We start from the raw sequence: 14,594 nt of genomic DNA on the forward strand, positions 1-14,594 counted from the left end.
GCACTCAGCAGGCCTGTGGTTTGCTGTGTATTGGTAACCATCCTGTTCACACTGCACTCTGACCTTCTATCCACAGGCTTCCCAGGACAGGATTTGCTCGGCCAGATCCGTTAGTTGTTTTGAATCACAGTAATGTCATTGACATCACTGCGGCATGAATTAACCTCCGCTTGGGTTTCACTCCTGCAAGTCTAAAATTTGAGGAAATCTGGAATTTGACTGCTGGACGCAGGCCGATTTCCTGTGAGATGAGTGTGCGCATTCCAGGAAGCCGCCGTATCTCTGATTCTCAGGGTGACCGCTGCTTCTGCACTCATTCAGCCTTTTCCCACAGCACACGCTGATCATATTACCTCTGCACACAGTTGTAATCATAATGGTGAAGGAAGCATGTTTGTATGGTTCATGGCATTTGTGTAGGTGTCAGAGAGTTTCTGCAACAATGGTTTGCCTGAGAAGTATAAAAGGGATATTGTATTGTGGATCCCTCTGAGGCTGGATCTAACAAACTGTAAACCACTAAAATGCATTAAACTGTGACCTAGAGCATCAGTGTTTTTTTCCCTCCCAAGTCTTTGTCTCCAGAGATAAGCAAGTCAGATAATGAACAATAGGTCACTTAGCTTCCTCACTAATAACCCCAGCAGAAATGTAAAAGGCAGATTCACTTGTGAAAAGGCAGATTCACTTTAATGGAAAGTACACAAGAACGCAAAAAAAATGAATCTGCTTCTGATAGCAGTTTATTTTGCTTCGCATGAGTTCATTTATTTGAACTTGCAACCATGGAAGCATGAAAACAACATAGGGAGGGTGGGCTTTATTACAGCAGGATTATTAGTTACAGGATGAATTTATTAATTGCAAAAATAAATAAATAAATAAATATTAATGTGACTTTTAATGTGAAAACCTCACTTCAACTCAGGTCTTTGTTGTTCTTTACACCGACAAGTGGCTACTCGCAGCACAATGAGCAGTGGATTGTTGAATCCACTCACCCCTCAGAAGGTTAGCCTCAGTGAGCTAGCCATGCACACAATTTTGGAGAAGGTTGAGCATATTAAATTCTGTCTGGCTGCAAGTTTTGATTCAAAACCATGGTGTGTTGCCTTTGTATTGTTCCTGTGTAGCCTTATCTTGCTAAGTAGCAACCTAGAAGAGTAAAGTACTTAAACTATGGAGTAATTTGCTACCTAAAACCCCAGTTTGAACGCAGCCAGTCGAATGCTGTGGTTTTGAAATATTAAGCGTTTTAAGTATTTTACTGCTGTGACTTATAAATTACTTTGTCTGCCATTTTTGGGATTAAAGGGGGAATTAGTCAGATTGCAGTCATTTCTGGGTAAGTTATACTGCTGAAGTTGGTACTTGTGTTCATTCGGTTCGCCGCCCCTCAGAAGACTCATCTAGTACAAAATAAGATGCCATTGGGGATTTCTGAGGAGCGATAACGAGGCCAAGTGCATGAGACCATGTTAATACCAGTATGGAAACACACAGTCAGTAATAGAATTTGAGTCTAGAGGTAGGAATATATATGATACTTGAAGAAGCTTAATTTGAATTTAGAAAGAGGAATATGCCATATGTCGCGTTTACCATGATAATTTAATTTGATGGACGGATAAAGAGGCAAGAGATGACTTGTATGTCTATAACCAGGTGTGACACACAGTGCTGCTGTTTCATCACCCTGATCTGACATTAAACCAATCTATTTCAATGTACTATGTGAATAAAAAATAAAATAATTATACACGGTTGCTGAAAGGTTAGCAGTTAGAGTGCATCTGCCCAGACTGCTTTGGAGACTGTCTCAGACTGTGAAACACACTGCCTAAAAAAAAAAAAATTCTTTTTTTTTCATGTTTTCATGCTAAAAATGACAGAAATGTGGCTGACATTATCGGCGCCCTCCTCTAACAATGAGCCATAAAACAGAATGGCGTTAAAAGTAAACTATTTAAAGAATATATTCGGAGTTGTGAAATGTAGCTATTTGGCTCACTGTGAAGTGCCACCTTGTTGCTGACTGGCAGTAGTTCTCAGAAAAGACAGTGTGAGTGGCGGTTTCTGCTGATTGAGCTTCATGGGAGTGAAGTTATGTTACATTGGTGCCATGAGTCACCCTCTGTGGCTTTATTCTGTGGCTGTGTATGGAGGGCTGAGGGGATGTTTGGAGCTGGCGTGGTGTGCTGAAAGGTTAGCGTAGCTGTGACTGATTGGGCCTGGGCCAAGGCTGCTGCACTGTCCACCACAGTGTGCTATTCTGAATATAGAGCAGCACCACACCACGACACTGAAGCTTCCTTCATTCACTGCTTACAGTGTCTGTAGAGTTAGTGCCTCTGGTAACGACCTCAATTTAATACTTTCACCTCATTTCTTATAGGCTTGCATGCATCAGCCGTCCATTTACTACACTCTAAAGCAGTGGCCTTCAGCTTGTCTTGTCTCAGGACCCACATCGGTCCTTTATTATTGTCGTTAAATCGTTAAGTGATAGCCCAAAAGCATTTTAACCTTCCAACCACTGTTGGAAATTACTTCACAGATAAGCCTAAGCTTAGGCTTCATTCTTTTGTTTGCTTATATCTTACCACACAAAATAAAATGTGATTTCTGGCCTCCTCTTTTGCTCACTTAATGCCATTCTGAACATTTTCTATCATTGTTTGAAGGTGGCTGTACTGAGAAAAGCTACCAACCTGCTGATTTTGTTATTATTATTAAGCCAATTTGATTTAACAGTAGACCCCTGTGTTACTGTTTAATGCTAGGCTACTAATGATGGGCCTTGAATGCAAGTTGTAATTGGAAATGGCAAGTGGCTTTCAAAATAAAAGTGCACCATGATACGTTCTGTGAATTTATACAAATAAAAGTTCAACTTTTTGATTGAGAACTACTTACTTAGCCGTCACCCATGAGATGGGAACTACAGCTCCAGTGATTATTTTTAGGCACTTTTTAGTATATTTTAGCACAACAGAGGCCCGAGTCCTCCACACGGATAGTATGGTGGCCTGAAAAGTGGCTGTACATGCTTACGTGTAGGCACTGTTTAAACTGTGTTAACACACATTCCCTCCTGTGTACGATCTACAGACGGGGTTTGAAGGCTAGCCTGTTTTAGCCAGCATGACTCTGCTGCTCAGCGCTGTTTTCTTTCATGTGAAATCCTGAGATCTGCTAGCATTTGGGACAAATAAAGTTGTCAGCGATGATTTAAGCAAATGCCAGCATAACTTCTGGAGAGATACAAGCAACTACCTTAATTAGGCGTCAGGAATTTTAAAACTCATCAAAATACCTCCCTCCCTCTCTCTCTCTCTCTCTCTCTCTCTCTCTCTCTCTCTCTCTCTCTCTCTAATAAGATAATCACATGACTTTATTGAAGCATCTGTCAGAGCAGCAGGGCCTGAACACATTCACATCTTCACAGATCATTTCCTTTTAGCAGACTTGCGAAACTCTTACAAATGCTGAGTGCTCCAGTGTTTTACTTTGAGAAGTTAGACTCCTTGAGGCCCCTAAAAACCTTTGAGTCTGATTGCAATAAACTATGAGCACCTATGTTTGTCCTTTTTTAAAGTTGGCTGAAGCACTTTAATCACCATTACCAGAGATGGTAGGTAAAGCACTACTGTTATTCATGAACCGGGGATTAAGAAAGGAAGGGCACTTTAGCTCTTGTAGCTCATTTACCAAGAATATTTGTTGTCCGATCAGAAATTGAACTAGCCACTGACCCTTTTGCAATATACTGCATGTAAAATACATTTTACACACAGTATTTTGAGTTGTATTTATATTAAGTGCTGCTGTTGTTTTTTAAGGCTAAGATGGGGTTGGGAAAATGCATCTACTGTTAAAGGCACATCGGTGCCTTTCTGTGTTTGAAAGCCGAGTGGCGTACTAAAGAGAATTTATTATCTTTTAAAAAGGCTGCTGGGCTTTTGATCATTTCTTGTCTGACTGTGGTTTGGGTTATTCATTCAGAGAACATCAGCTTCACTGCTGAGGCCTTTCTTTGAGCTAAAGAAGGCTTCTTTAGCTTGAGAAAACGTGCTGTTAGTTCAAATTAGTGGACATGATGCGTTCTTTCAGCGTTATGTCTTGCTGTTGACATCCATAAAGCTGTAATTGGTCTGTGATTTAAGAGTAAGTGTAATTTTTTTCTGACCTGTTAGCAGCATTTGTGGCAGACAGTGTTACAAGGCAGTCAAATTGTTCCAAACAATAACCTTTGGTGGACGCAGTCGCTAGGTCTGAATTTAGCTGATTGGAAGCTTTTGTGTTCCCTGTGCTCTAAAAGCACCATTTGATGCCACTGTTTCATTTAAAATAACAGCCATCTTGCTGTTATTGCTGTGATTGTGCGTCCATACAATGGCACAGCAGCTGAACCATGATTACCTTCCTGCAGGTTCTTTATGCTGGATACGTCTAAATATCTGTCTTTGTTTCTTACCTGTCTGGCATGAGATATCAGCTGCTTTAAGTAATAGTTTAGCAAAAAATCAAAATAAACTGACCTTTTTTTGGTCAGTTTTTTTTTGGATGGTCCCCTATGGATGCTCTACAGATACTTAAATCATTAACAAACCTTCTGGTGATGTTCAGTTGTTTGTCAACAACATTATGGTGAGGAGTAGATTTTGCCTTGAGGTTAATAGATTTAATAAACTCTTTCACACTGAACTTGAAGTTCAGTTGCATTTAATGGATATTTAGTTGAATGTTACTTGAAGATATACTGAGCATTCACAAAGCATCTACAGTGGACTGTCCAAATAAAGTGTTACCCTTTTTTCTCCTTAGCCTAAATGTAGTTGATGACCCCAGACATCTTTTCTTGTTTAGTTTTGCACTGAAGGAAATGGCTAATGAAGGTAGCAAGCTTATTCTTCCCAGATAAACATTACGCAAACATCTGTAAATCGTCAAACACTTGCCCTAAGCTGTGAATTAACCTCAAATCGACTTGCTTATGTGGTTTCTGACCCTTTATGAACTTTTTATCGAAAACGATGGACAAAACTACATTATCTCAGCTAAAATCAGCAGCAGCAGCCTGAGGCCCGCTGATTGTTGTAAATCTGAAGTATCGATTTTAAGTCTGGTCTTCTCTCCTCCTGGTTGACTCTTGACCAAAGGAAAAAGTGTGCACTACAAATACAGATCACAAGAGATTAGCAGTTAGACAGGGGAGAGTGTGACTCTGAAGCAGAGGTGTCTGCAGGGATCTGTCGGTTCTTTGGCAGTTGGTGAGAGACAGAAAGATGGAGGCAGTGCAAGATGGAGTGGAGAAGAGCTAGAAGGAGGACGAGATGGCAGGAGAGCGAACAGCAGGCTGAGGCAGTGCAGATGGCGGTGTGTCAGTGATCTCCACTCACTCAATGCTGATAACAACCCCAGCTCTCCAGGCAGGATAATTCAATCTTCTGAGCGAGGCATCGATGAACTTGCCATCTCCTCTGAGACACACCACATAAAAGAGAGACAGAGAGAGCCTTAAAGATTTCGCAATCATGCTCTGAAAGAATCTTACCTGGCTAAAACGATACACTGGACCTTTTTGTACTTGAAGCAATATTGTCTCCTCTCCGTTTGTCCTTTGATTATGGTGTCCTTGACAAAGCATTGGATCTTCCCCAGCCTTTTTTTACAGCAGCAGAGATATTGTGGGGAAATTATACTTCTACAGCACTGCTATCCCCAACTTGGCAGAGCATGTATTATAAAGAGCCCTTGACCCCTGCTTCAAGCCCATCTTTAAAGCTCCAACAAATTGCTTCAGGCTAAAGAAACTACAGACTTCAAGAGGTAGCTCACCAGGATGTTACCACAAAGAGATTGCACATTTTCACAGCAAATCAAGAAACGTCTTTTGCCCACTGTGCCCGACTCACTGGATGGACTCTTGTTCTGGATGGCTTTCATGGATATTTAATTATTCCGCCGAATGATGGAGAGTCTCCCGTGGCTGCCCAACTCAGTTGTGTGAGTCTGTAAACAGACTTGCACAACAGAGACTCAGGATGCGGTGACCCAAAAATGGAGCCATCAGATCCTGCCCATCTGCCTGAGTGTCTGGGAGAATGTTTCTCAGCTCTGGTGCAAGCCAGATGAGTAGTGCTAATGGCTGAGAATATGAGTGTAGCAGCGCTAATGTCTGCTTTTATTGATGACAGTACTGAGCATTTAACAAGGCTGAGTCTTTCCAGGATTTCTAGCATTACTCCTAGGGCGCACTTAAATCTGTTGTTTTGTTCCCTTGGGCTGAACTAGGGATGCACATTTTGGCAGATGCTATTCACCAATAACTAACTGTCATTAGACGGCAGTTAATCATTAACTGGCAGTCCTAAAATCAAGGAAGCAACTCATCAAAATATCAGTCGTTACACTGATAGTTCCCATTCTAAAATCTGATTGACTGAGCCATGTTCAAAGCCATTGTTAAATACATAATACATGTAGACCTATGAGTGCACGTCAAGTTAATTGTGTATTAATACATCGAGATATTAAAAAGTGATCCTGGACCATGGAACGTCATATGAAACTGCCCAAAAAGTTACTCAAAATACTTTATTAGCTCTCAAAAGCTGTCGCCATACATCGCTGTCATTTATTTTGTGCACCAGTGTGTGATTTTTCTCACATGAGTGTGAATCACACTTTCTCTTGGAGGACATGGATGAAATAGTTAGTCTGTCCTGTCACATGATAATGTTTGCTTTCAATTTGGTACTTTGTTTTAAAGTGTTTCAAAATGCCATTGTTTTTAGGTCTGGCTGCTGTTACCAACTGCCTGTTGCTACCAACTGCCTGTTGCTCCCAACTGCCTGTTGCTCCTTCATGCGTGCAATTAAAAAATGGTTCCTTATCTTCTATGATAAATCCCAGCCTATTCAGATAGGAACTGTTGTTTATTAGAAATGAATCAAATTTAAATTAACTGTTTTTTTAACCAGTACTATTAGTCGAACAGTTGCTTATTTGACAGATAACAGGTAATCGGTTAATTGTTTACACCCCTGGTTTGAACCAAAGCAGGAAATGATACAGTTGCATTACAGTTCTAGTTTGTTTTGGGTTCACACTGCCATATCTGACACTAAACCAAAAGATATAACCAGATGTGTTCTTGGAACCAAATGTTTAAGCCAGTCCTTTTATGTTTTTGTGTATTGAAATCCCAATTTGAAAGAGTGCTGTTGTCAAGTTGCAAGAACATTATTAACATCATTGAGTCTTGAGTTTGAAGTGGGGAAATTTACCCTAATAGCACTGAGCACAGTCTACCAAAATGTTCAGCACTCAAGCCAGAAAAAAAGAATTTGCTCGACTTCTTGGACAAAAAAGTCCTGCACCTCAATTTTTAGAAAATATTCGCTGCTTAAATCACAGCCATGATATTGGTCAGGAGAATCGTAATTAGATATTTTACTGAAATCATTCAGCGCTTTATTGTTGCCACCCTAAACCGTAGAAGCATCACTCTCTGCTGTTTCGTTTTAGCCGTTATCATCATACAATGACGAGACCACATACAAAACGGAGTAAGAGTTGTGACATCTCTTTGCACACAACATTTGAAACCTGATTGTGCGAGCCATCTGGAACATCAGCTCTCGCGTCTCGTCTGTTTGTGGCATGTAGCAGACACAGAGATGCTGTAATTTGGGCAGGAGGAGCATTTGTGTGTAGCGTGGTGCTCTCATCTCTCCTCCCTACTCTCTACTCTCCACTCTCTTCTGCTCTTCTCTAATCATCCCTCTCCCATTATTCTCGAGGACTGCCCATGCATTTGCTGCCTCATTATATTGGCAGTACACTCATGGCAACCTTGGAGCTCTGCTCGTTATTCTATTTCTGCCCGCTCACAGATCGTGCCCGATCAACGGCAGCAGAGGCCTATTAGCCCTCGCTGTTTTGCCCTTCAGCTTGGAGCAGCAGAACGCACAGAGTGGTGGACCTTCCTATTAATATTTAGCAAACCGTGCATGCTGCCATATATGTTCCTGAGATGTTATCATAATGCCTCTCAGAGCTGTTGATATTCCAAAAAGCCTCCTAGTATGGAGCCTTTGGATTTCAACAAGGCTTTGTAATGCAGTCTTCCTATGTTAAAAGGCTCATAATCTACATTTTTCTTGTATTTTAATTTTTCTACCTGTCCACTTATAATGTTTGTGTAGTTTTATGCACCAAAAATATCCATAATTGTATTTTGCATGACCATTTGCTAACCTGAGAGGCTGCCCAGTATTGTGCCTTATTAAAAAATCCATCCAGGGTGAAATGTATGGAACAAACTATCAAGTTTAGACTAAAATCCTTATAGATATTGGGGGAAACAAAGAACTTCAAGTGCTCCATTCAGATGTCTGGATTCTTTGACAGGCTGCAGTTATACATCTCGACATCCAGAAATAGCACAACATTTAATAACATTCACCGATATCTCCACTACAGGCTGTCTGCAGCAACAACACGTCTTAGCACCTGAATTAGTGGGCCAAAATGTATGTAGGTTGAATGGGCGGTCATAAGCAAATGTATCCATGGGTGTGACCTCACAACCATGACTAATTTAAAAGAGGCTATTCTTGTTTCATATATGGACTGCATGGACTATAGAGAGGATGAAAAATTTTAATGATGATTAGCATACAATAATATGCATCAAGAAGCAATTAAAGTTAGGTTTTCCATGATATGGACGCTTTAAATCAGTGTCTTAACAACAGCAGAAGATTCAGAAGTTGAGATGACATAAGGCTTCAGTTAGCTGCCCCAAAGTTTCTTCTTTTGGCAAACTATCAGCTTCTTTGAAGGTCAGATAAAAGAAAGCCTTTGTGGCTTCAGGATGCTGTGAATGCATTGAGACAGTGGATCTGCTCTCCACTGAGGTGTGCTGTTCTGACAGGCTGGAACAGACACTCAGGCCTGCTCTTATCTCACTGCTGGAGTCTTCAGCTCTCCCCAACGGGGCCTGAAAGCAACCCAGTCTGTATCTGCACCTCAGCTGATACAGCCCTTAGACGAACCCACACACACTCGGGATCGAACAGCATGTCGAAACAAATGAGAGAGAGAGCGAGGAAGTAAAGAAATTCAAAAAAGCAATTATTTTCTGTTCTGATATCACACAAAAAAATCAACACTAAATACTGTGAGTGGTAAATAGCAGATTCGCACTCGGACGCTTTTGCCGTAGCTGAAGCCATTATTTCAAAAGGCACCCGTTCCTCAGGAGCATTTTCGCCCCTACATCATTAATTCATCTATCCCTGTTTGAGCCTCCACTCTGGGGAGAATGCAGCAGAGCTTAATCACCTCAATTTAACCAGCCACTTTTTCTAGCCTGCTGCAAGTTCCTTTAGCCTGCAGCATGAAACAGCCTTCGCACAGATGACCAGGAGACGTGTAAGAGCCTGTTTACACGTTCATACAGCAGTGTGTACGCAGCAGTGCGGTGTTTGTTCACGAGAGAACAAATGCCGTGACGGTATATCAGAGAGGAGACAGACTAGTGACAGTTATAAGCATGTAGAGACGTTCTCTCTCTCTCTCTCTCTCGCTCGCTCGCTCTCTCTCTCTCGCTCGCTCTCTCGCTCTCTCTCTCTCTTTTTTTTCTTTCTCTCTCGCTGTCTCTTATTATTCTTGTATCTCTCTTGGTTATTTCTCTTCTCTCTCTATGTTTTCTCTTGCTTTGTCACTTTTCCTCCTGTCTCTCTGTCTCTCTTCTCTCTTTCTCTCTACATCTTTTCTTTCTCTTGCTTTTTTTTCTCTATCTACCTCTTTCGTTCCTTCTCTTTTTGTTCTCTTGTTCTCTTTCTCTCTCCTTTCTTGTCTCTGCCTCCCTCTTTTCTCTTCTGCACTGTCCCTATCTCTCTCTTCTTTTCTCTCTATCTCTCTCTTTCTCTCTCTCGCTCTCTCACTCTTATCTCCATTTTTTTCTCTACTTTTCCTTCTATTGATCTGTCTTTGTCTCAATCTCTCTAGCATTCCATCTCTCTTTCTCTCTCTTTATTTCCTCTTGCTTTTTTTATTTTTTGCTTTTTCTCCCTCTTTTCTTTCTCATGCTATCTTCTTTCTTTCTCTCTTTTTTCCTTCTGTCTCTTTTACTGGTTCTTTTTTCTTTTGCTCCTTCATTCTCTTTTCTTTCTCTGTCTCTCTCTCTCTCTCTCTCTATTCACTTGAGGTTAGAAAGGAGAGTGTGTAGTGAGAGAGTTACAGAGCATTGCTCTTTCTGTGTGTGTGTGTGTGTGTGTGTGTGTGAGATGTGGATCTTTTTGGTCTTGTGTGGCTGAATTTTCCTTCATTCCAAACAGAGAGACCAGCAGGGATTTAACACACAGTCCTCCATCACTGCCATCTCCATGGTAACGTGTAAGGGCAGGAGCTGTGAGTACGGCAACGGAGTAATTAAAGATAAAGAACATGTCCTTCTGCTGCTGCGCTGCACCACAATACCTATACTTTCTCTATCCTAATCGCCAGCAACACTTTGCTCAGACCACTGCAGTTCATTTCAGTTTCAAGAACAGTACAAGTGCTCTTATACATACTTATATTCATTCACACAGTAACACCCAGTCTGCCGAGTGCTCTTTGATGTGAAGGTTTTCTCATGCGAGTCAAAGCAAGATCAACAGTTTAACTTTTTTTCGTTGTTTATTGTATGCAACTGTGAAAGTACAAGCCTAAACTGGCCAAATTATCTACTTAGTAGCCCCTTGATACTAATGAGCCTTTGCAGCGAAAAACAGTATATATGTCATTTTTTACATAAATCATATAAGCGTGGTATGGCTTTGTTTGATTGCCTGTATTTAAAATAAATGGGTCACTAAAACAAATATAGTTTGGCTTTTTAATATGAAAGGCTGTACAAAATACAATAGAAAACAATATTCCACCCTTTTTTTTTGGATTGACATAATCCAAAAGACGGGTGGAATGGTTAATATATGTTTTTTCAGTGGTGCAGGGCTCAGTTGAAGACTCGAAATATGTCATAGCACCTCTCAGAGATCAGAATTTGTTGTTCTCATGAAGTGTCTCAATAAATGCATTCTAAGCCTAATTCTATTTACATTAATTGCCTCAAGCCTTGTAAACATAAGCATATGATTGTGACAGCTAACAACTGAGGAAAATGATTGCGGTCAGCTTAAATAAGTGCAATCAGGCGATTATTAATAATTCTGACAAGCTTAAAATTGTTCAAAACTACTTTTCTGGAAAGTAAGTCTGTTTTAATGTGTGAAAACACTGTATGACATTTGAATAAATCAAAATAAATATTACTACAGTACAAAGGAACAAGGTCTTTGTAGCACAACATATGCTACCCTGGAAGAAAGAAGGATGCTGGAGGCAGGAGTGATGGTTGCAGCAAGCTTTTCTAATTTATTTTACTCACATAAAACCAAAGACTGGCCACTTTTCAGTGACTTCTAGCTAAACTTTTCAGTTGTTTTCTCACACACAGCCTTTTCAGTTCATCAGTCTTTTTTTTCTGCTGCTGCTCATCCATCTTCCCCTTTTCTTTAGTCCCACTCCGTTCCTCTTAACGGTACCCACGCTGCCAAAGCCAAACCAGCATCAGCTGGCTCTCATTAAGGGCAGCACGAGCACCTGAGCCGAGCAGGCAAGAGAGCTTGCTGCTCCACCCCCTGTTACCACCCCTGTTCTGCAGCTTGGCCACAGGGATCAAACATCAGACGTAGTGCAGTGGCCTCGCTGCAGACCAGGAGGCAGGGCTTGGGACTTGGACGCCATTCTCATGCTTTTCATGGCTGTCGCTCTCCTCCTCCGCCTCTCACGGCTGTTGTCGGCACACAGGGTTCGGGTATTAGCTTCCCGCTGCCTCTCATAGCTGTCATCTGTGCCCAAGGGTCGGGCGCCTGGCATTGTTTTCTAAAATGTTACCCTATTAAATGTTTGGAAGAACACAGTGAACACCAGCCATTACAATATTTTGTTCATTCCACCACCAGAATGCCGGCAAAATACCTTGATATAACATATTACTTTAAGTATCATGTAAGTATTGATAAGCTGAACCAGTTATAAGATTTGCTGGTAACTGCGAACAGTGGGCTTCCTTGAGGAGAGGTTTGGAAAATGTGTTTGGAGGTCTCTCCTTGAGCCAGTTGTGTACAGAGTTTGACAGATGCTAGCAGGCCACAGAGTCACAATCAGGACATTGTGGAGTTGGATGATGGATGTCCTCTTGCTTATATGTGGCAGAGGGAGAAGAGTCTGGACAATGCCTCTTCAGAATAGATTGCAAGACAAGAAACAGAACATATAAATGTCTTGCCATGTTAAAACCAGCAGCTGATTGAGTTCTGTTGCCTGGTAGAGGTCTAGGCACCCATGTGTGTCTTAAGGTGAGAGATAAAAGCACTGATCACTCCACTCTGTCTGTTTTCCATTTGTATAATAATTGTGGAAATTTGCTTGACAGGCTTTTGTGTTAGTCGGGTCTGTATGTCATATGTAAATCACCACACAGCATTTGCCCCTGCAGTATGCTAATTGCAAAAGACTGTAATTATCACATTTGATGTAATAGTACACCAGGTGTAGCAAAATCAAGCATTTGTAGTTGTAACTGCAGCACTCTGCAAATGAGCACTCCAACCAGTTTTAATTGCATGTGCTGTGGGTGTGCAGACCGATCTCAGATGGTCCAGAGCCCCCTTTTCAGTGTGCAGCCTCATTTTGTGTTATTTATTCATTTATTATTGTTTTGCTATCACATTATGATCATGTGCTTTGATGCGAGTACCTTCACAGCTCATCATAAGGGTTGCAATTCCATCCTTTTCTACTTGACCTTCTATCCAGAGTGTCTAGGATCTACCAACCAAACAAACAACATTCTACCCATCTACCAACTAAAAAATAACATACAGAACACTGTGTTCATGTATTATCTTTTACATGTTTAATTACTACAGTGTGATGATATAATAATAATAATAATAATAATAATAAGAAGAAGAAGAAGAAGAAGAAGAAGAATATTTTATTTATATAGCACTTTTCATGCTGGTGGCAGCTCAAAGTGCTTTACACACTTTGACAGGTAATAAAGTTAAACAGTAATACAAGAAATTATAAATATTCATTTACAATCGTATAAGAAAATTACGCAGATCAATTTAAAAAGGTAAATACCAAGAGACATAGAGTTTTAATTAAATGCCAAGTTAAAGAGATACGTTGTTAGATGCTTCTTAAAAATGTACATTGAGCTTGACTGTCTAATAAAAGGTGAACTGAGCTCCACAGTTTAGAAGCATAGTAACTGAACGAGTCGTGTAACATAAATAGACACAATGTGATGTAAGCAGGTGCTTTAAGGTCATTTAGAGCCTTAAACACTAGTAGCAGACTTTTAAAATCTATCCTGATCGATATAGGTAGCCAGTGCAGTAATTAACGTAGGGTTATATTACATATTTATGTTTTGCACATACTTTTTTCCATCTACTTTTAATAGTAAACATACTACATAACTGCATGCTCACCAACAACTTATTTCTTGAGATAAATTGAGTATTCAGTTGGAAAGGTGCTTATTAAATCTACTAGCCTCTCTCTCCCCCAGACTATGTGGCACAGCTAAGCCTGGAACCTGTACTTACATAAACTTGATTGATAACTCTTTTATAACTGAAATCTGGCAACAGATGCAAAAATGGAAGAGGCTCGGCTGAAAAGGTTATTATTCTCTACTTAACTCCTTAGTGGCACTGAGGCACGACGGGAGGAGCATGCAGAAGGCTCTAAAGTTTTTTTTGGTTAGCTGCTGTTGGATGCTCTGCCCTGATAACAGCATGTCTGCCTGTGCTTCCTGGCTAGTTTAAGTGGCTGTTCCTTAAGCTCTAGGGTAAAATCAAGCAGTTGGCAAACATCAATGCCTCAAGCAATACGCCCATTTTAAAAGGAGTCATTTCATCACTCCACATTATAATCATTTGCAGTTTCTAGTTTCTGCATAAAAGTATGTTTTCTCTTCATCCAAGCTGACAGCATTAATATTCTAGAGGGCATTGAACATACCGTGAAAGAGACGCCTCAGACACTTCAGAAAAAATTGTATTATTATTAAGGCATTTTAACTGGAGGTTGTCATTTTTCATAAAGCCAGTATACATGAAAGTTTTCTTCCTTTAAATCGTTTCTGTGGTAACATGTTGTCTTTCTTTTCTTCTTCTCCACAGAATGACAAGCCACTGGGTCATTCTGCAAGCAGGTCCAGCAACATTTCAAAGGTATGGAAATCTGTTTTCCTCTGCCACTCCTACGCAATGTTTGTTTATTTGTTTGCTTGTGTGCATGCATGTAGGTGTGTATGTGAGAGGGAACAGCTGAGCTTTCCAGGGGGTCTGCACCTGCAATTCCCCAACTAGAGCTCATCCCAGACTGTGAGGATTGCCGAGAGACTTCAGACAGAGTGTTTATTAACTGTCTGGCTCAGAAGATTGATGGACAGAACATTTTGTGAGAACTCAGAAGCTGAGAATTAAGAAAAAGCAGAAAACCTCTCATATTTT

General features: G+C 40.7%; 1 protein-coding gene across 5 annotated transcripts in view; it reads left to right on the forward strand.

Annotated features, from left to right (window-relative positions):
- march8 (membrane-associated ring finger (C3HC4) 8) overlaps positions 1-14,594 on the forward strand; it is a 125,158-nt gene that overhangs the window by 76,787 nt on the left and 33,777 nt on the right. For all 5 annotated transcript variants that reach the window (XM_036574020.1, XM_036574015.1, XM_036574019.1 and 2 more), the window contains exon 3: positions 14,262-14,312. In XM_036574020.1, coding sequence (XP_036429913.1) covers positions 14,262-14,312 — 51 coding nt within the window. The remainder of the gene's footprint in view (positions 1-14,261; positions 14,313-14,594) is intronic.

This window comes from Colossoma macropomum, unplaced genomic scaffold, assembly GCF_904425465.1.
Source record: "Colossoma macropomum unplaced genomic scaffold, Colossoma_macropomum, whole genome shotgun sequence".
Classification (NCBI taxonomy): Eukaryota; Metazoa; Chordata; class Actinopteri; order Characiformes; family Serrasalmidae; genus Colossoma; species Colossoma macropomum.